Below are 21,456 nucleotides of genomic sequence, written 5' to 3' on the forward strand. Positions count from 1 at the left end.
TCAAAGGCAAGTCAAGTGACTCCTGGAGCTGACAGCAGCCAGGTCTGCGGCCCGCGGAGCACGTCCCCTCCCATCACAGCCCCCGTGTGCGGGGCGGCACACAGGCCTGACCCCGTGGGGCAGGCTCTGGACATCCACGCCGGCGGCAGGGAGCTGGGCGTCCCGCGGCCCGGCCCGGGCAGGCAGGCAGAGAGCAGGCGGGGCAGGAGCACAGCGGTTTATTGGCAACACAAGCAGAGGCGGCGGTGGCGGCGGCGGCAGGCCCCGAGCGGGGCGGGGGCGGCGGTGCTCCGGCGAGGAAGGGGCCCGGGGCAGCCCCGGGCCTACGTCAGCGTCTCGCCCTTGGTGACCTGCCGGGAAAAGGAAAGGCTTCAGCTGGGGCCGGCCTCGGGCCTCAGTTCCCTCCCCCGCCGCCGCCGCCCCGCTGCTCACCCGGGCCTCGATGTACTCGATCCTGCGCTCCAGCGCCGTCAGCTTCTCGTTGAGGGTGGCCAGCCGGGACCGGCACGACATGTCTGCGGGGAGGCGGCAGTGAGAGACCGCGGGCGCCCGCCCAGCCCGCCGCCATCCCCCCCCGCCGCCGCCCCAGCGCTCTCACCGAACGAGTTGAGGAAGTCCGCGATCTTTTTGATGGAGCTGGTGATCACCTCGATGTACTCGCGGTTGGCCCAGTCCTGATGGATCTCCCGCTGCACCGGGTCCTCCTGCACCGACATGGCCGCCGCCGCCGCCCCGCCGCGCCTGCGCGCGCCCCGCACCCTCCCACACGCCCCCCGCGCGCCTGTGCCGAGCCGCCGCCGCCACAGGCCCCGCCCGCCGCCGCCGCCTCACAGGGAGCGACCGGGGCCCGACCTCGCCGCGTCGTCCTCGTCGCTGCTGTCCGCAATGCTCCCGCTGGCCTCCTCCTGCAGGGGACGCGGCCATCAATTGGCGCTGCCCCGGCCCCGGCCCCGGCCCGCCCCGCCCCACCCGCCGTCCGGGCCCCGCAAGCACGGCTCCGAGCCGCGGCAGTGTCCCTTGTGCAGAGGTACCTCAGCAGAGCTTTCCGCGGAGCCATCCTCATCGGAGTCCCTCGCTTCAGAGGCTTGAGACAAAATTTCTTCTCCCTAAGTGGAAGGCAAAAGACCTGTACTGAGGCATGCAAAGCAGCCAAAGCCTGGCAGGGCAGAACAGGAGAAAGCAGCATCTCGTTGCCATCGTAAAAAGAAAGCTTTTCAGTAAAAAGCAGGCTTTGACTGCCCTGCTTCTGCAGTGAAGGATGCACAGTGAAGAAAATGGCCAGGACAGGCTTCTGTTAAAAGCCACACAAGAAAGTATGTGGAGAGGTGTTCAGGCGACCTTCGCTTCTTCCCTTCTTTGCATATGGTCCTTACCACTGCACAGAGGAAGGGATCCCTCGGACTCATTCATTACAAACAACAACAGCTGGCCACTTAAGAATGATAGCCCTCACAGGTGCCATTAATCTTGAAATAAAACCTTCCTTTCTGCTACACTAGACACGACTCTACTGGCACAACGTAGGGCACACTGAAGTTGGCCTTTTAGCTCTACCTGCACACAAGAATCGTCCAGGCAAGGTCAGCATTGTCCTTTCCCAGGTTTTAATTGCCGCAGGCAGGACCGTGATTCTCACCTGAAGATCTCGGTTTTTGAGGATGCCCACCCAGAAGGCCTCCTGGCAGTGGTTGAACGCCAGCATTGCCTTCACTCGGTACACAAACTGTTCCAGTGACTTCTTCAGCAAAGGCACATGGTTGGTCAGTCCGATGTCTTGGCGAATCTGAACATGAAACAGTACAGCATGACTAGGGCTGATTCCCTCCTGACCATTCTGGCTATTTAAAAAGCCACTGGATACACAGATATGCATTTTGTCTAGGGCACCAGAAGATCCTTTGCAACATTCCCAACAGCCATATCCACTCTGGATAACCACAGGAGCCTCAGCTTTTCTCAGGAACCCCCTCTACACACGTCAGATGAATTCTGCTGACCCATAGGAAGTTGTTTTATAATGAATATGCTTTTTATTTGCTCCATCATCTCAGAAAGAGATTGGTGCCACCTGCTCTGTTCTCCAGGAACAAAGCATAGCTTTTCATGCACACATCTCACACAGCTGCCATCGTGCTCATGGCAGTGACAGTTTGCTTGCATACAAATGTCTGGAAGCTGCATCACTGCTGGTGCATTTGAATAAGCCTGGAAGTCTTGGAAAGTGTCCCTGCCCATGGCAGGGGGGTTGAAACTAGATGATCTTTAGGGTCCCTTCCAACCCAAACCTCTCTGTGACTCTGAAGTCTGACTCACCAGGTTATTTCTGGTAAAAGAGCAGTGATCTATGGAGGCTAACAATGGACAATCACATTGTTCCAGTCCAAAGCAAAAAGCACTGCTACAAGTGGCCGAATTGCAGAACTGCCAGCCTAGGCTGGGAGATAGGGGAGATTGTTCCAGGGGAGATTGGACATGGCACTTGGTGCCATGGTCTAGTCGTGAGGTCTGTTGGGACAGGTTGGACTTGATGATCCTTGGGGTCTCTTCCAACCTTAGTGATACTGTGATAGCTACCTGCTGTGAGCCACAAGCTGCAAACTAGTGCTGCAGGGAGCTTCATGTAAGAGATTCCTGAATCCCCAAGCACAAAGAAGAATGAGAAAGGGTTGAATAAGCCACAGCAATGACAACTTTTCTTGCTCCATGTCTGATGCAGTTCCTTTACACTAGTTACATGGAATGTGTGTCCACTATAAACTCCAAAGCCAGCTTGTCCAGACAAAAGCAGCACTGTCTTTGGAGAACTAGGACAGAAGGCAACAGGTGGAGCAAGCAAAAACCAGCTGAGGAAGGGCAGGTATGTCAAGTATTTTGTGAGATTTAGCTCTAGGTGAGCATCTCCTCCTGCCAGCGTTGGATCTGCAGTACAGAATGGAGACAACTGCTAAACCAGCAAACCTCCCAGGAGCCATAAACAATTACTTTGTGCAGAAGTATTTTCCTCTCTTGTGAGAGTATTTTGTAACCTTCTTGCTTTAAGATGTTGTCATTAGCTATTCTCTGAAATCAGACCAGCTGCACTTCTTGGAAGAGTCCAGCATGCCTGGGAAGAGGGATGCCACTTTGCTTCATGCTCTGCCAACAGGAGTGGGTAACTGAGTACCAACAGCAATCTGTTCTCCAGCCCCCAGCTAGGTCCCTAGGTAGAACCTAGCAATCATCAGCACTAATCAGAAGCAAATCAGGGAGAACATTGCTGATGACACACTCGGCCACCGCAGTGCTGCCAGGTCTTGGAACCCACCCAACTCTCTGCAGGCAGTTTGGAGACCCAGAGTTCCATGGCATTTGCAAAAAGTCTGTCTCCAGAAATTGTCCTTATGTCCAGCATTAGATATGCAACCAGAAGAGAGGCTTAGAGTAAATGACAAGTACTTAGGAAATTAGAGGTGAAGCTGATTGCTGCTGTCTACTGTGTGCTGCTCTTCAGAGACACCCAGAGCGAGGGAGAGCAGCAAATCTCAGGTAATACTGCACAGGTTGCTTGGTATGACAATGAAATCAAGACAGATTCAACAAATGTGGGTGTCAGCTGCTCTTCAAGCAGGTACAGGGCTTTCATTGCATATACTTATTTGCCTAGATTCAGCTGCTGTCCTCTCATTCTTTAAAAAAAAGAATAAAAATTTGGCACAGAGACCTAATGAGGTTGCAGCAGATACAAGCGTGGCAGTGAGACACAGGTGCAGTTATATGCTCACAGTAAAACACTAACCGCAGCTATATGCTCACAGGAGCTGTGGGGTATGGGTCTTGGAAATGTTAGTCAAGAGCAAAGACAAGCTGCAGTCATGTTATCCTGCTTTACAAGGTGAATTGTCACTTGAAAGCAGGCATAAGGATTTCACTTTCAAACAGTGGATGAACATTTTAGCATCTCCAGGGTTTGTGCCAGCTTCCAATTCTCCCGTGTGCCAGCAGCAACAATGGCCGTTCTGATCTCCAGCTAGACACTCATGCTCCTGATACCAGCTCTGGACTAAATCAGTAGCAAATCTAGTTTAGGGAGCCATGCTAATAGCTGGCTTTCTCTCTTCAACTCCTTTGGCAAAGATCCCTTGTTAGACATGATTTCTTGAACCTCTTAAGAGTCAAAGTAGCACACACGAAGTTCTTTCTAGTTGCCTTCTAATCCTCTCCTTCCTACCTGCCCCAAGTCTCCTACAGCAAGATTGGCAGACTGTTACCACCTTCCTCCACTCCCTTTGCCCTCTTTTCTTGTATTAATGTAACATGCCAAAAAAGGCACCTCAAGAGGACATTGGGTAAGGTTTTCCCCTCATCTACCTCCTGTTGTGGATTCTTCTGACTTGCAAGCATCTTTGCCCAAGCATTTCTCCCACATTAGCCATCCAGCATCTGTACTTTATGCAAGGTCTCTAAGGTCTTAGCCTCAGAACATCCTCTTATAGATGCCAATAACAAAGATGTCAGAAACCTCTGTCTAAAAAAACCAAAAAAGTATGTTAACCTGATCTGACATCCCAGTCAGACACTTCCACATCAATTACTTCAACTTTTGGACCATTAACTAAGGCTGTTTCTCCTCCTCTCAGAGCTTTTTGCTTGTACCAACACTGCTGGAAGCCTGCAAGAACCTGCCTATGCTCTGGAAAAGCAGGGGGAGCGAAGTAAATAATTCTTAGGACAGGAGTTTGAGCTGCAATCAGAACTTATCTTACCTTGGAGTGGCCACACATGTGATGAAGTTGTCTGGTACTCAGCTGCAAGGTTTTCAGCAAACTCTGCACATCATCCTGCAATAAAGTGGACCAGCAAATCATTCTCAAAGGAGTTTTCCATAAGGGGAAACAAGAATAATGAAAGAGTATTAGCCCTAGCAATCCTTTCAAAGGGTTATGGGATACATATGCATGACACATCAGATGAACAGGGTGAAGCCACAGGAGACTTCTACTGTGCATTTAAGTCAAGTAACTGGTAATGAGAGTATGACCACATGTTGTAAGGCCAAACACTTGGAACTGAAATGGATTTTGAATCAGAGTGTTAAAATCAAGATGACTTTGTCGCATCTTGCCGTGAGTGCAACCTTCTGAAACAGGGGAAAAACACAAAACAGTTGTGAAGGCTAAGCCAAAGAATGAGTCTTGCTGGTAAAGCTGGATTGGTTGCAACAAAGCAGGGGGAAGAAAAGAACTGTTCCTGCTTGTCATGTGGTGCACTCATGCATGTTGTCCTGCCCAAAGCTCCAAGAACTAATGCAAAGACACCAATATCCATCTGGGCGGCAAGCCCCCACCAACCTGACTGCTCACATGAGCATCCTATGATGTGAGTGACACTTTTGGGGTAACAATTTTTGAAGGAGGTGGAGGTTGAAATGGCTTCCTTTGCCAACAGTGAAGTCATCCAATCAGCAAATGATGGGCAAGTTGGGAAACAAGTGACCTGTTTGCTGAGAGTACTGGATGGGCAGGTAAACAGGGCTGAGCACAGCTGGAGATGTTAAATGTGTTTGTCGTGAAGCATTATGCCAATGTGACAAGAGACAGCAAGCATCAGCCATGCTTCCCAACATGGTTCCAGATAGTTCTGTCTCCAAAAGGCTTACCCTGTGCTTTTTAAAGCTGTAGTCCAGGAGAGGCATGGCAAGCTTCAGGAAGGCTTCTACAAAGAGCCGGCCGTACTGCAAAAGAACAATAAATAGATCAGAAGGCAAATTTAAATTCCTTTGCAAAGAACCATCATACAGTCAGGTAAGATAATGATACATTCTTTCAAGCTACCCCAGAGACTATTCTCACTTAGAAAAAGCCTGTATTCCTGTGGAGGCTGTTCTGGAATATACAGGATCAGTAAAGGGTCTCACTTTAATCACTGCAAAGAGAGACTAGAAGGACAAGGTCTCACCATTGTACACATCCCTTGCTTTATTCACTAGAAAACAGGGAATAAAGCTCAACTAAACACAAAATGTTAGAATCATTATACACATGTATGAGTCCTAGCTAGAAAAGGCAGAACTGCAGAGGAACTTGTGATCTTTCTGGGCTCCAAGGGAGACCTGTCTGCTGTAAAGGCTCTCATTTGGAGTATGACAGAAAAAGGAGACAGGAGAAAGGGTCTAAAGTCAGTAATGCTAACTGCAGTAAGTTTGTGTGGTTGAGCCATGCTGTGAGGATTAGTGGAAGACAAACTGTAAGAAACAGCGTCTGCTTCTACTACAGAATTCAGCAACCACTCCACTAGAAGCAATGATTAAAGGAAATTGGTACTTAAACTGCTGTCTTCATTTCACAGAATGTTAGGGGTTGGAAGGGACCTCCAGAGATCATCAAGTCCAACCTCCCTTCCAAAGAAGGATCACCTAGGGCAGGTCACACAGGAATACATCCAGGCAGGTTTTGAAAGTCTCCAGAGAAGGAGACTCCACAACCTCTCTGGGCAGCCTGCTCCAATGTTCTGTCACCCTCACTGTAAAGAAGTGTCTCCTCATGTTGAGGTGGAACCTCCTGTGTTCTAGCTTGTACCCACAGTTCCTCATCCTGTCACTGGGCACCAATGAAAAGAGACTGGCACCTTCATCTTGACACCAGTTACTTTGACCTTTTGCTTACCTTCAGGCAGATGCTGAGGACAAGCCTGCTGTCAAATACCTGCTTGGGCACATGGTGGAAGGGGAAAAAAAACCCAAAGAAAGAGCCAGATCAGTCCACAATTCTAAAGAAAACAGCCTATTACAGTGAACCCTTCATTACATATCCTTTATCAGTGTGAAACCTGCTCTAAGGCAACATCCATTCTCCAGTTTCAACAGGGAACACCACATCTGCCTCCTCAGCAGCTGGTAATGGTAACTATCAGACACAAAACACTGTACTACAGAATCAGGGTGTTCTGGACTTCCTTACATCATCCTGTCCTTGTGGAGCCTTATTTGTGTGAGAACTGTGTTAGTAAGATGTGCAGGCTGTAAGAATTAAGTAGCATTGAAGTGAAGGCTAAATGGAAACCCCTGCACACAAATGATAATCTGCTTTATTTACTACCTCCAGGTTGTTCCACTAGTCAGCCTTACCTCCTGGTTTTCCCCTATGCTCATGGCCCTGGGGACACTGGGCTTTCCTGGGAATCTGAAGGTAAAGCCAGAAAAACAACCAGAACCTCACCTTGACTAAGTTAATGAGGACATGGAAATTCCGCACAGCAATGTTCCACCGCAGCAGCTTCTCCAGTTGCACCTAACAGGATGCAAGGGGACAAATAACCCAAGGCAGTAAATTCTCTCTCACCTTTCTGGATGCTCTCTCAGCACTTTTTGTATTTGCTGTTGCAGATAGGCACCACAGACAGAACGACGTAATAGCAATTCCAGCCTCATCAGTGCCTACATGACTTAACCTGCTAAGAGCTAACACACTTTGTGTTCTCATAGCAGCTCTTGGTTGCAAAATAATTCTGTGCTCCCACACAAGTGTGCAGAACAACTGCACAGCTTAGTATTTTGCTGATTATCACCTGTTTCCTGATTACAGCTTCTGCCAGATTTGCTGGACTTTTGACATGGTACAAACCAGGAAAAAAAAAGGATGCTACCTGCGTGTTACCCTGTGAGGTCTGGCTGATGACTGCATTTCCTGGACAAAGTTTGGAAGTAGATTTCTTTGCAGTTTTTCTAATCATTGTACTGTACAGTTTAGCTTTAGTCTTCTTTCCCTCAGAGTCCAGTGCATTTATTTTCCTACCTCACTTGAGTCTGATGGTTTCCCAGCTGGGATGCTTCTCACTGAGCTCTCTAGCTGAGCCATCATTACTCTGAAGAAGACTGGGAATGTCTGCCTATGGAGAAAGTGAGATCAAAACTAAAAGCCAGCTCTGTTCTGGGGGTAAGAAATCTGTCTGGATGTTCAGTGTGAAAAATTTGAAGGTTACCCAGCTGGGCACTCAATAGGAAATCACAGCAGACTGACCCTTGGACTCATAAGCACACCTACTCCAGCATCATTGCCCAGACAGACAGAGAATCCTGGAAAGTCACTACCACTTCCCCAGTATGGACCACAGACAGACACCCCCCACCCACTTCTTTGTAGCTCTGGGGGTACACAGTGAAAGGTTTGTGGCTGTAAGCATAAGATAATTTTGGTAGCTCCATATGCAGCAATGTTGGCCATCCTTGCATAAACCATGCTTCCAAATTCCTGTGGTAGGAGCAGAAACATCCCAAGTGTGTTTCTGCACACTGCATACCAACCCAGCATTGCCTACAGCCACCCCAGGCCTCTGAGGCTGACTTGAGAGTGCTTCAATCCACCAAGTAGCACAGGAAGAGGCAACAGACCTGACAAGAGGCAGCAGTTCATACTCTTGACTGGCTAACAAGCAATAAACTCAACATAGTTGTTACCACACAAGGTTGTTCCACCATAGCATAAAGCTCACCGTGCGCTACCCTATTGCATACTGCCCAAACAATGTTGATAAGTGCCCAAGTAGCCCACAGCAGTACTAGCATGAAAACAGAGCACAAAGTAAGAAATCAAATATTAAAAACCAGAAATGGCAGTTGTGCATCTCATGAAATCCCAAGTCTCTGCTGAGATAATTACCTGCTTAGGGTAGGATAAGTAGAAGAACAACCATCTTTAGCAGAACTGATCAGTTCAGGAACACCAACGCTGGAAATTTCTTCTATAGCTTTCAAGATGTTATCTGTGTGCTCCAGGTAGACACTAAATCCAAAAGCAGCTTAGTTAATCAGTAAATATTATGCAGGATAACACAGCAAGTTCTTGAACACTGCCATAACTGCAACAGGTGGCTCAAAATGGTCACGGATATTCTTATGCCAAAGACAATCAATCAAATGCAGGAAATCTGAAGCAGTACTTTCAACTGTCACAGCAACCATGATCTGAAACAAACCTGGATTTAATATTTTTTCATTCTTGTATTTAGGAAAGACAGGGTGAGGAGGAGAGGAATTGCCCTTTATGTGAGAGAACAGCTGGAATGCCTGGAGGTCCACCTGAGGAGGATCAACCAAGAGCTTACGGGTAAGGATGAAGGAGCCAACCAATATAGGTGGCACTGTAGTAGGTGTCTCCTACAGGCTACCTGGATCAGGAACAAGAAGTACAGAAGTGACAGAGCAGTTGATGAGAAATACTCTGCTGGACTTTAAAAAAAAGGAGGGCTTCATGGGGATAGGAGGGTCAAAGGCAGCCTTGGCTGCAGTGACCATAAGATGGTGGAGTTCAGGATCCTGAAAAGAGGGAGCAGGACAAACAGAAGATCGTAACCCTGGACTTAAGGAGGGCAGAGTTTGGCGTCTCTGTGGATCTTCTTGCCATGTGAGAGGGGGGCCTAGAGGGAAGAAGGGTCCAGTAAAGCTGATTGATATTCAAGGATCAACTCCTCCAAGCTCCAAGTTAGGAAAGCCAAAGCCCTCCTAAAGTTGAATCTGTCAACTGTGGCAGGGCAATAAGGGCTTCTCCAGCAAGTGGAAGACTAGGGAAAATGTGGATCCACTGCTGAATGGGGCAGGGGCTTGCTGATAAAGGACATGGAGAAGGCTGAGGTACATGTTGAAGGACTGAAGGCCTTCATCACCTCTGTCTTTACTAGCAAAACTGGCCTCAAGGAATCCCATGCCTCAGAGGAGAGCAAGTAGAGAGCAAGGAGGACTGTGGAAGAGGATCAGGTTAGGGAATAGCTAAGCAAACTGGACATACATAAGTCCCAAGGCCCTGAGTACTGAGGGAGATGACTGATGTCATTGTGAGGCTACTCTCAGTTATGGGAGTGATCAGGGTAACTGGGCAAAGTGCCTGAGGGCTGGAAGAAAACAAATGCCACTCCTATCATGAGGAGTGTCCAGGCTGGAGACAATGTTTTGAGCCTCACCAGAGCAGTGAGTGCAGTGCACTGTTGAACTGGCTGCCCTTCTCTCGGTCTCCACTGGGCTTCACCCATGACTGGCAGAGGAACTGCTTTGCTAGCAAAGCTGTAAAAGATAAAGGATAACTTACTGAAGGAACAATCCAAGACAATTTCCTTCTTCCATATAAAGGCAGTGACTCCAAATGGCCTTTTGAAGGTCTACAATATTGCTACCCCCTCAGTTTGCCTGAACTCTCCCAAGTCAAAATGCACTTCCCCTAAAAAGCAGAAAGGCCACAGGGACATCTATCATGATGATAAAATATATGCACATCCAGCACATTCCTGGTCTGGAATATCTGTTCTCATCAGAACTGTGATCTATCTCTGGTAATTTCTTCCTGACAAATTTATGCTAAGCATTGTTTGTTTGATAGGTTCCACAGTGTGCCAGCTATCTGTTTTTAACTAGGGCAATATGCCACCCTTGGGATATCCATTTCTACAAACAGAATTCCAATAACAAATGACATAAAATCCAGCCTGAGATTAGAGGTTCTTCACACCTTACCCATTTTCTCTTTCTTCCAGCCAGTCATTGGTTTCTCAGCAACGGCAATCAGGAGCTGACTGAGGATGAATGCACATTGGAAACTGGGAACGCTCTGCTGGAAATTCAGCAGGTACTGAAAACTTTCACTGGGGATGACAGGAAAGGGGAAAACACTGTAAATTGGGTAATCTCTTAGAAAGACATAAATAAGAAGGAAGTAGACCAGCTCAGATCCAAGGTCTCACTAGCCCAGTATTTTGTCTATGGCAGACCACCCCTTCTTCAGAGGGGGCTCTAGTGAGCCACTAGCAGATAAGAATTCAGTCACCAAGAAACTCTCAAGCCCCAGTCATTCTAAGATACTTATATATTGTTTTTGCCTAGTCTTCCTACCAGAACAAATTGATTTCTTCTTTGAATGCTGCCTACTAATCTCCTAGTCTCAGACAGCATCCAAACAAATGAGATCCATAGACCAATGCATATTTGATAGTCCAGTAGGACCTGTTCATTAGATTTGACTGCATTGCCATTCAATCAAACACAAAGCTCCCTGGATATAGTATGGTCTCTCTGAGAGCTTGCAAACACCCACTTACCCGTAATGCCCACATAAACTAGGGGAAACTGCTTGAAATTCTTCCTTTTCAGAGCTTGGGGAAATAATGATTTTACCTTATCAGCTCCTCAAGAGGAAGAAACTCTGTCTCTCCTGGCTTTAGCCTGTCTGCAAGCACCTGGAGAGCTGACCTTAGCAAGTCATTATTTTCATGCTGAGAAAAACCATTCCTGAGAGGGAAGGAATTAAAAAAAAATAAGTAAAACAACAGACCAGAAGGAAGAGCAATATCAGATGCAAAAGCACATCTAGGCACATTTTTGCAACAAGAAGAAAAGAAGGTGGATATGCAAGAACAGCCCTTCAATATGAAAGTTATAAGGGGACACAAAAACCTGATTTTGACAGCAAATTTAGTTCATATACATTTCATCTTTTCCAGGGAACAGAAAACCTTGTGCAGGCACAATGCTAACTTTTCAGTTAGACTGAAGACCTGGCTACAAGGGGACTGGACATTTCACTTAGGTGGAGATCCTGATATTCTAAACCAATGCTATGCAGACCTGAACAAATGAGGATGTCTAATGACAGTTGCTGTGCAAGTGCAGTGATAGTGGCTGGTCACCTCTTTCAACTACCAGTGTCCATGAAATCACTCTCAGGATCCTGAGTTCTGGAAAGGCTCAAATGAACCCACTTTCTAAATACATAGACTGAACACCTGGACTTGATAATGGTAATGCTCAAATGCATCTTTAACAGACAAGTCAATTAACAATCAGTAATGTAAGAGGGCTTGATTAAATGAATGTAAAAGGAGTTGTAATATGGCTGCTGGATTTAAGTGGCTGGACAGCTAGCCCAAATACATGGTTGCCTGATTTACAGAATCATGTTACTCTCTATCCAAACTAAACAGCAGAACAGATTGTGAACTGCCTCTGGTTACAAAACGGGTCAGGTTCTCTGCTTTACCAAGTGGGTACACTCAGGAACAACCAGCATTCATACTGACTGATAAGAAAATGACCAGTCTGGCAGCAGGAATGGATCAGAGTCCCTTAGGCTCCAGTAATGGCCAACAGGAGAAGCAGACCTCAGACCTAATTTTTTACACAGTTATTACTGTTGGGTTTTTTTAAGTACAAAGGTAAACCAGTTTCTGTACATAGACCTAAATTAGGGTTCAGAAAAAAACTTCTATGGTGCTATCCTGGATTACATTAGTAGATGCAGAGGTCAAATCCAGGCTGCACAAGCATTGTGGAGTTTGGCATTTATGAATCCAGTTCAAGTGCATCAGCAGCACAGGCTTTTTGTGAATGAAGTACACATTCATCCCTTCCCACTGGCAAAAGAAACTCTTTCATTGCTCAGGATTTAGGCAGTGACAGTTTCACAAAGGATGAGGAGACTTACTGTGTAAAGAAATTCCAAGATCCCTAGGCAGAATGAGAGCTGCACAACTAGATGTGCCAGTATGCCACTTATGCTGGTCTTGATCCAAAACCACAAAGAATTCTAGCCAGTTCAGTCACTCATTGTGCTTTCATTGCTCATCACCTACAGTTTATTTAGCTCAGGATCAGGCAATGAAGTTTGATATAACTATGAAGTGCTGAAGTCTCCAGCCACTACAGTGTGTTGCTCTGCATGGCTGCCAGGCCATTTGCTGGGTACAAACACTTTGAAGAAAAGGAACAGGAAGCAACAACAGACTATGCTCATTTGGGTGGCTGAGCATTCTTTTGTTTGAACTCACCAAGCAAATAGGGAGCGAAAAGTTAGTAACAGCTGCTGGTAACAAGAGGACATCAGCTGGCGTTCCTGGATGTTCACTCCTGGGTTGTCTTCCACACCCTGACTTTGTGCTGCAACTGCCTTTAATATATTACAAATTCATTCATTAAATGCTGTTTCCAAGGAAAGATAATGGCATACAAATCCAGCTCTGTAAATTCCATGTTTACAAAACCTGAAGAAACAAAGCCACTGTCTTTTCCCCCACAAACAAAACCAAAAATACTTCCAGAAGTACCAAAGCTTGGCAGTTTTTTGAGTCAAAATTGTTGCCCATTTACCTGGAAGTAGTTGTGCATGTTCTCCATGTGATTACACAGTGGCTTTAGTAAGTTGACTGTGCAAACAACAACCTCCTTGGGGGTTCTCTGACACAGGCGGGAAAAGCCAGTATCCTTGTAGCCTCTTTCCTGCAGCAAGCAAAAAAGATTGAAGTCACTCTAAGAGCCTTACCTGAGAATAGCTTCACATCAAGTGCTACCTCTTAGACTGCTTCTGAGTAGTGCAATTCCTGGTGTCATACTCTGCCAGGAAAGGCCACAGAGTAGGAAAGCTGGCTTCTGCTGAACAACCAGCACCAACTCAGACAAGTGGATAACATTTGATGAAAAGAATAAAATTGATGTTACATGTAGCTCCTTTATGGAATCATAGAATTATTTAGGTTAGAAAAGACATTTAAGATCATAGACTCCAGCATTTTACTCAAGCACTATAAGAAGGCAGTCTCCACACATGCAAATTAATCTAGGCAGAAACTGTGAGAAACACTTTGCTGGGAAAAGGCCTGGAGGCCACTGACCTGCTCTGTCTCAGCCCAGGCCTAGACCCTTGGCTGCTGCTGTACTTGCCTTTGGAAAGGGCACTCTCCTTGTGGAGCCCGGGGTCAGTGCATGTGCCAACTTCCAGCAGAGGTCATCCAGAAGAAAGCAAAGTTCAGCAGGCCCCAGCTGCACAACTTCACGAGCCTGCAATTACAAGAACACCAGTGCCAGGACCCAGACACCACTGTAGTGCCTCGAAGCTCAAGCTTACCCTTCATTTCCAGTTATGACTCCTGGTTTAGTTAACTTTAGCCAGGGAGCTCTTTGGTAGATGATAGTGTTTTATGTCTCCTCCATTATGGTATGGAACATTGGCTCTGGATACTCAAAGTTACTCAGAGCTCTGAACATAGCTGAGGCAATGTCAGTAACTACAGCTGAGAAATAAGCTCCCACAGATAAAGAGAGGTTTAAGCCCAGTCACAATGCACCAGCTAACAGTCAAGAAGTCACGTGAAACAGCAGCACATGGCCCAAGAGTCTTGTCAAACAGTCTTCCAGTTGGCCTGTGACTGGCATGCACAGAGACTGCTGTCCTTGGAGCAGGCCAGGCTGTACTTCAGCCTTCCACAGCCTTTTCACATTTTATGAATCTTACTGTGGCCTAACAAAGTTAGACTCCAGATGGGCTTAGCCTACAAAGAGGGTAACAAAATTCAGCACTTCTGCTTTTCACACCCAGAGTGCAATACTGGAGCCCCTTTCTTTGAACGAGGCCTGCACATGTTATGCTAGATCTTTTTTCCTTTTATGCTACATTTATATTACTTTGGTTTTAATGTTGCTACACTACATGTCTGCTGTTTTGAGGAAAGTCCTCTTTTTTCAGTGCCAGGAAACACTTTGGTTTCTTTGGGGGCAAATTCTCTCCCGGTACCTTACTTGCAGTCCTACACCAACACAACATCAATCTATCCATTTTAATGGAACAGAAAGGACTGAGGACCCTGAGAGAGGCAGCTACACAAAGCCTTGTCAGTATGGTTTTACACTGTTCTGTTCACCTCTGTATGCATCTCTGTGTCCAAGATAGACTTTGTCAGCAGCCCACAGTGGAGTACAGTGAACACCTCGAGTTCCAGCTCTCGGAAGTACGAGCGATAGCTCTGCAGCTGTGTCAGAGGATTTCCTGCTTCTCTCTCAGCAGCACTCTGAAAAGTAAACGGCAGAATTAATGTTGCAATCTGCAAGACTAAGACTTTCCAGCTCAAATAAAGGGTGTGGGTTTTTTTCCACAGAGATTTGTGCATTTTGTGCAAGGTGGATTAATCTTTGTTACCTCTTTTTTGCGAATCAGTGGCCACTGTGGAACCCATTCTGGATTTGCACCAGGAGAACCCATAAGCACCATGAGAGATGAAAGCAAATCTTTGATAAACACTAGGGTGTTTTGATAAACACTATAGGATGCTCTGCTGCCTCTGGCTGACAATCTGTATGTGCTTAGAGACTCACTCCACACAGCCCCATTGTGGGAGCCAATGTGTGTTACATGTGGCTTTACAACAGGATTTCTGTAATATCACAGTATCACAGTATAACTAAGGTTGGAAGAGACCCCAAGGATCAAGTCCAACCTGTCTCAACAGACCTCACAACTAGACCATGGCACCAAGTGCCACGTCCAATCTCCCCTTGAACACCTCCAGGGACGGTGACTCCACCACCTCCCTGGGCAGCACATCCCAATGACGAACGACTCGCTCAGTGAAGAACTTTCTCCTCACCTTGAGTCTAAACCTCCCCTGGCACAGCTTGAGACTGTGTCCCCTTGTTCTGGTGCTGGTTGCCTGGGAGAAGAGACCAACCCCTTCCTGTTTACAACCACCTTTCAGGTAGTTGTAGAGGGCAATGAGGTCACCCCTGATCCTTCTCTTCTCCAGGCTAAACAACCCCAGCTCCCTCAGCCTCTCCTCACAGGGCTGTGCTCAAGGCCTCTCCCCAGCCTTGTTGCCCTTCTCTGGACACCTTCAAGTGTCTCGATGTCCTTCTTAAACTGAGGGGCCCAGAACTGGACACAGTACTCAAGGTGTGGCCTAACCAATGCAGAGTACAGGGGCACAATGACTTCCCTGCTCCTGCTAGCCACACTATTCCTAATACAGGCCAGGATGCCATTGGCCCTCTTGGCCACCTGGGCACACTGCTGGCTCATGTTTAGGCAGGTGTCAATCAGCACCCCCAGGTCCCTCTCTGTCTGGCAGCTCTCCAGCCACTCTGACCCCAGCCTGTAGCTCTGCATGGGGTTGCCGTGGCCAAAGTGCAGCACCTGGCACTTGGACTTGTTAAATGCCATCCCACTGGACTCTGCCCATCTGTCCAGTCGGTCGAGGTCCCTCTGCAGAGCCTTTCTACCCTCTAACTGACTAACATCTGTTCCCAACTTGGTGTCATCTGCAAATTTGCTGATGACTGACTCAACCCCCTCATCCATATCATCAATGAAGATGTTAAAGAGGATGGGGCCCAGCACTGATCCCTGGGGGACGCCACTGGTGCCTGGCCGCCAGCCGGATGTGGCACCATTCACCACCACTCTCTGGGCTCGGCCCTCCAGCCAGTTCCTAACCCAGCACAGAGTGCTGCTGTCCAAGCCACGAGCTGACAGCTTAGCCAGCAGTTTACTGTGGGGAACGGTGTCAAAGGCCTTGCTGAAGTCCAGGTAGACCACACCCACAGGCCCCCCCACATCCACCAGACGGGTCACCTGATCATAGAAGGAGATCAGGTTGGAGAGGCAGGACCTGCCCTTCCTGAATCCATGTTGGCTGGACCTGAGCCCTTGGCCATCCTTCAGGTGCGCAGTTATTGCCTCCATCACTTTCCCTGGCACTGAGGTCAGGCTGACTGGCCTGCAGTTTATGGGTTCCTCCATCCAACCCTTCTTGTGGATGGGGACCACATTGGCCAGTTTCCAGTCATCTGGGACCTCTCCAGTGAGCCAGGGCTGGAGGAAAATGATGGAGAGCGGCTTGGCAGCTCATCTGCCAGCTCTCTCAGCACCCTAGGATGGATCCCATCCGGTCCCATGGACTTGTGGGTGTCCAAGTGGCTCAGCAGGTCCCGAACCAATTCCTCATGGATTTCCAGGGCATCACACTGCTCAATATGTAGTCCTGGGCAGGGCATGGCATCTAAGGACTGGTCTGGGACCAGCACTTTAGTTCAATATGAAAACTATTCCCTAACTATTTGAGACTTTGCTTACTCCCTGTAACTTCAGTGACTTTGTTGTCATATCTGACTCAGTTATCATATCTCTACAACAGCAGGAAAATAGAAGCATATTTGCCTGGCTGAAACTCATAGAGTAGATCTACCTTCTCCAGCTCAGAGAGCTCAGTATCAGGCTGGTTTCCTTCAGAACTGTCATCTGCTTGAGAACGATCTGTTGAGTCAGCTTTGCTGCCATCAGCCTTTTTTTTTCTTCCTTAAAGAGAAGAGCAATTCAGAAATGAAGGCTATACTTCTCAACACTAGAGAGCACTTGCAGGCAGGGAAACAGCACAGGTTACACTTTTATCAGGCATAAGAAATTACAGAGCAGGGACTACTTGCATGTCAATCTGTTTTAGTCAACTTCATAAGCAAGCTAGAGAAGGGAATGTTCAGGGAAATCCCCAAGGAGTGCAAAGTCTGGCATACAACTTCAGCTGCCATTTTATAACTGCTGTGCTGATCAGCATCAAAGACTTATGCTTTTATGTCTCCGTGATCCTTTCTGGGGGCCAGGCCATAGATGAAGTGAAACTATATCAATGAGTCTTCATCTTTCATTGCATTATCTTTGAAAAGGCAAATCAGACAGGAGAAGGTCCTTCCATGTCATGATAAAGCCTCTGAATCAGACTGGAAAGTGAATTTGATACTTTATGTCACTCACAAGAAGCTCCTTGTTCTCTTTCTACTGAGGAATAGAATAGAATAAACCAGGTTGGAAGAGACCTTCCAGATCATTGCATCCAACCCATCATCCAACACCACCTAATCAACTAAACCATGCAACCAAGCACCCTATCAAGTCTCCTCCTAAACACCTCCAATGATGGTGACTCCACCACCTCCCTGGACAGCCCATTCCAATGGGCAATCAATCTCTCTCTGTAGAATTTCTTCCTAACATCCAGTCTGAACCTCCCCTGGTGCAGCTTGAGACTGTGTCTTCTTGTTCTGGTGCTGGTTGCCTGGGAGAAGAGACCAGCCCACACCTCTCTACAACCTCCCTTCAGGTAGTTGTAGACAGCAATAAGGTCTCCCCTGAGTCTCCTCTTCTCCAGGCTAGGCAGCCCCAGCTCCCTCAGCCTCTCCTCATAGGGCTTGTGTTCCAAACCCTTCACCAACTTTGTTGCCCTTCTCTGGACACGTTCTTAGGCTAGATTTTATGACAGTGCTTGAGCTGATCTAATGGCTCAAGAGTAGTCATGCTCCTTTTTCTCCTTCTTTCTCCTGTTCTCAGCCACAAATGGCTGACACTTTCCTTGCACTGACTCAGGAAACCTGACCATTAGTTAAGCAGTCAGCTTGTTTGAATAGCAAAAACCTAAACTAGCAATAAATAAATAGCCAAAATAGCTCCCACAGGACCAGGAAATCATGCAGCTGAGAGAGCAGGTGTGAGGTGGACAGAGAAGCCCTCCTCTCTTTGCTGGCAGTAAGCTATTTAATTTAGCTCAGCTACAGTGAGATGCTGCACACCCAAAGGAGGAGGAACAAGGCTGGTGTCAAAACCATACACTCTCACATATGGTCACAGCACTCGTTGATTTTTTTACAAGACAACACAAACCAAGCCCAGGAGTCTCCTGGTGTGTCTTGGGCTCACTAATCTGAGCACTTCTGCTCCTTCAAAACAAAGGAGCTCCTTGACTGCAGAAGAGCCATAACTTCCCTTCTGCTTACTTAGTCACTCTTATGTGACAAGTCCAGTCCCTGTAGAACGGGTTTGGCACAGGACAACAGGGCTCTTTAATCTGTGACCTCCTCCTCTTGTTTTCACTGAATGGAATGTGAATTTGTGCCCAGTTTGGCTTGAAGGCAGACATGTTCTCAGGAAGTGTTAATCTAAACTAGAACAGAACTAGAGACAGAGCAAAGTACATCTACGTCAGCTTGAACAACTGAAAGGGAAGTTCTGTTTCTTCTCTGTGAGAGTCAGCAATGGGAAAGAATAAAGATAGTGTTTCCTTGTGCAGTAGAGCCTTGACAAGGCCCTTAAGACATCAGTTAGGCACAACCTAAAGGACAGGAACTTGCGAGGCAGATGGACCTGGGTTCACTACCAGACAACTGCACAAACCCACTAAAGGCAGAACAACTTCCTGCTGCAGAAAACACTTTGGCAGGTGAAAAGTCAATGAAAGCCTTGGATTTTTAGTTGTTTAATATGAGCTTTCCCAAAGAGACAGACTATCCAACACCCAGTTGGAGTAGGATATTTTTACATCTCCACTTAAGCTGCCACAGGAGTTGATCAGGAAAGCTTTCAAGCTAGACAGACGTTGTCAGGAATCCCGTGCTTTATGCACACACAGACACCATGGCTGCAGTGCATTTTGCCTCTGTTTTCTTAAACCTTTTAAGCTTTCTTACCATTCCTTTTCCTTGCTGGACCAGCAGCATTAACGGATGGTACAGCCTCCACAGCTTCAGAATCAAAAGTGGCTGGTGGTGGGACATAACCAGGGGTTACTGGAAGAGGCAAAATGTGGAAATGGGGTTAGTTCAGCTCCTGAATGACATACAAGCATGGTACTATCTAGAGGAAGCATTGTACCTTTCACCATCCTGGTGAACACCCTTCTGCTCTTATGCTTAGGTGCATTTAGCTCCAATTAGCCTTCTCATGTGTCTGCACTGCAATGGAATTGCATCTCTTTGCATTCCTCCAGCAAGGAAGGGTAAGAAGTGCTGAGCTGTCCTTGGACATCTGTCCATGTTGGAGAAGTTTAAAGAGCTGTTCTACGCATCTGAGCCCCTTTCTGCCCTGGCCTTGTGCTCTTAGAGCAGCTCCAGTAGCACTGAGGTTGCACTTCAGGTGAAGCTGGTCTGTTGGTTTACAAACAGCTCTCAATGGATAGCTTGTGGAAGGTGGCAGTGTACTCTCAGGTGAAGCTGGTCTGTTGGTTTACAAACAGCTCTCAATGGATAGCTTGTGGAAGGTGGCAGTGTACTCTCAGGTGAAGCTGGTCTGTTGGTTTACAAACAGCTCTCAATGGATAGCTTGTGGAAGGTGGCAGTGTACTCTTCATTATATTTAGCTTATGGAAGACCTTCTCATTGTGGAAAGTGATAATAATTATAAGAGGAAACCATAAACAATGACAAGCACAAACCAGGCAGACAAGGGATCATGGAGCCAATGCCCAAGACAAAAAAAGTCTCCATTTTAAAAACTCCAAGCACAGCTTTGGAAATGGACACCTGGACTTGTGAAGTGGGAGGAAAAAGAGGCTCTTGAAGATTTGGGGTATTCTGATGGGGAAGAAGGGTAGAACTATGCAAATGAATGACACAACCAGCAGAGAAGTGAAACTTGTTACAAGGTGAAAACTGGAGAAACACACTGGTTTTTGTAGAATAGAGGCTGGTTTACTCCACTATCCACCACATACAGGTTGACTCTGCCAAGTCTGCCTGGGAAGAGTCAAAGAGATGCCACTGAGGAGGGCATTGGGAAGGGCAGTTTGGATGCAGACACACTGAGAACAACAGCTGCCCATGCATGATCTCTTAGGGCACTGTAAAAATGCAGTATGTGTTACCAGAGATTTTCTCCCCTGATGTTTAAGCCAATTGCTTTCACTTCACAGCTGGTTCAGGCCCAGAATGTACACATGTTTCATACTCACCTGCCAAGCATTTTCCCAGCACAGTCTGCAGCTCTGTGATGTTCTGTAATCGGATCAGAACTTTCCCCTTCATCTCAGCGTCCTGTTGCTGGCAGAAGGCATTCACAACCTAAAGACACAAACCAGGCTTAGGCAGATTTGTACCCACGTTGACTACTTTTTCCTTTTCTGAGTAACAGCCTCAAGTCCTGAATAAGCAAACAGCTCAGCACAAGTGGCCTGTGTGACCAGATCAAAACTGCAAGAACAAAGAACACAGCCATAACTGGTGCAATCTATGAAAAGCAACAGAGCAACACCTACAGATCAGGTATTAACTGGAGAAGAGGAATTAGCACCTTTTAGTGCTGCCTGTGGCTCTGAAGACCACTTCATGCTTCCAAGGTCTGCCAGGAAAGAGGCAGTCCTGGGAGAAGAGCAGGGAGAGGGTGGACTGGGGGTGCAGAATTGCACCAACTCTGACATATCTCATGTTATCAGAGTAATCCCAAAAGGGAACACTCCCACTGACCATCAGTGTTAGCAAACAAATGGTTTAAATGTGCTTGAAGGCACTGCATTTCACCCTTCCAAAAGCTCAGAGAGGTACAGAACAAAGCACAGGCACTAAAAAAAATTGTAAGGGACCTGTGGAAGCCTCTGGTCCAACACCATGTTCAAAATAGTGTTAACTGAACAGGTTGCCTTTTCCAGAGCCTTTTTTAAACAGAGCACTGAACATCTCCAAGCAAGGTGATCCCACAGCATCTCTGGAAATGGAGCTCAACCTTTGTTTTAAGTAATAGAAGACCATAGTAAAAGGCTACAACATGCCCTTATACCAAAGCATGCTGGTGTAGACTGCAGCTGAGTGGCAATTAGAAAATTCACACCAGCAAGGCAGCCCTTAGAGCTTCTGTGCAAGAAAGTAAAGTTGGAGAAATCATCAGGACCTTGCTGGAGAGGGCTTCCAAGTGGGAAGAC

The 21,456-nt window shown here is 47.1% G+C and overlaps 2 protein-coding genes across 2 annotated transcripts in view; both read right to left on the reverse strand.

Annotated features, from left to right (window-relative positions):
- Window positions 1–202: 202 nt before the first annotated feature.
- BRK1 (BRICK1 subunit of SCAR/WAVE actin nucleating complex) lies at window positions 203–757 on the reverse strand. Its single transcript, XM_054169962.1, has 3 exons — window positions 599–757; window positions 433–515; window positions 203–350 (listed from the first exon to the last, which is right to left on the reverse strand). Exons 1-3 carry the CDS (start codon window positions 714–716, stop codon window positions 324–326), a joined length of 228 nt encoding a protein of 75 aa, XP_054025937.1. The 5' UTR covers window positions 717–757; the 3' UTR covers window positions 203–323.
- A 70-nt stretch (window positions 758–827) lies between these two features.
- Window positions 828–21,456, reverse strand: part of FANCD2 (FA complementation group D2) — a 52,195-nt gene continuing 31,566 nt past the window's right edge. The window contains exons 25-43 of the mRNA XM_054177513.1: window positions 20,494–20,602; window positions 19,235–19,333; window positions 16,966–17,075; window positions 14,650–14,796; window positions 13,673–13,789; window positions 13,103–13,231; window positions 12,784–12,902; window positions 11,135–11,248; window positions 10,478–10,605; window positions 9,931–10,030; window positions 8,634–8,756; window positions 7,770–7,863; window positions 7,194–7,265; window positions 6,642–6,680; window positions 5,636–5,710; window positions 4,743–4,817; window positions 1,637–1,783; window positions 1,032–1,106; window positions 828–905 (exon numbers count right to left, since the gene is read on the reverse strand). Coding sequence (XP_054033488.1) covers window positions 828–905; window positions 1,032–1,106; window positions 1,637–1,783; window positions 4,743–4,817; window positions 5,636–5,710; window positions 6,642–6,680; window positions 7,194–7,265; window positions 7,770–7,863; window positions 8,634–8,756; window positions 9,931–10,030; window positions 10,478–10,605; window positions 11,135–11,248; window positions 12,784–12,902; window positions 13,103–13,231; window positions 13,673–13,789; window positions 14,650–14,796; window positions 16,966–17,075; window positions 19,235–19,333; window positions 20,494–20,602 — 1,950 coding nt within the window. The remainder of the gene's footprint in view (window positions 906–1,031; window positions 1,107–1,636; window positions 1,784–4,742; window positions 4,818–5,635; window positions 5,711–6,641; window positions 6,681–7,193; window positions 7,266–7,769; window positions 7,864–8,633; window positions 8,757–9,930; window positions 10,031–10,477; window positions 10,606–11,134; window positions 11,249–12,783; window positions 12,903–13,102; window positions 13,232–13,672; window positions 13,790–14,649; window positions 14,797–16,965; window positions 17,076–19,234; window positions 19,334–20,493; window positions 20,603–21,456) is intronic.

The sequence above is a fragment of the Dryobates pubescens genome, chromosome 1 (assembly GCF_014839835.1).
Source record: "Dryobates pubescens isolate bDryPub1 chromosome 1, bDryPub1.pri, whole genome shotgun sequence".
Lineage (NCBI taxonomy): Eukaryota > Metazoa > Chordata > Aves > Piciformes > Picidae > Dryobates > Dryobates pubescens.

Coding starts and splice junctions, on each gene's coding strand:
- BRK1 (XM_054169962.1), bottom strand. CDS start 716: ATGTCGGTGCAGGAGGACCCGGTGCAGCGGGAGATCCATCAGGACTGG. Junction 516..598: donor GGACTTCCTCAACTCGTTCG/GTGAGAGCGCTG, acceptor GCCTCCCCGCAG/ACATGTCGTGCCGGTCCCGG. Junction 351..432: donor TCGAGTACATCGAGGCCCGG/GTGAGCAGCGGG, acceptor TTTTCCCGGCAG/GTCACCAAGGGCGAGACGCT.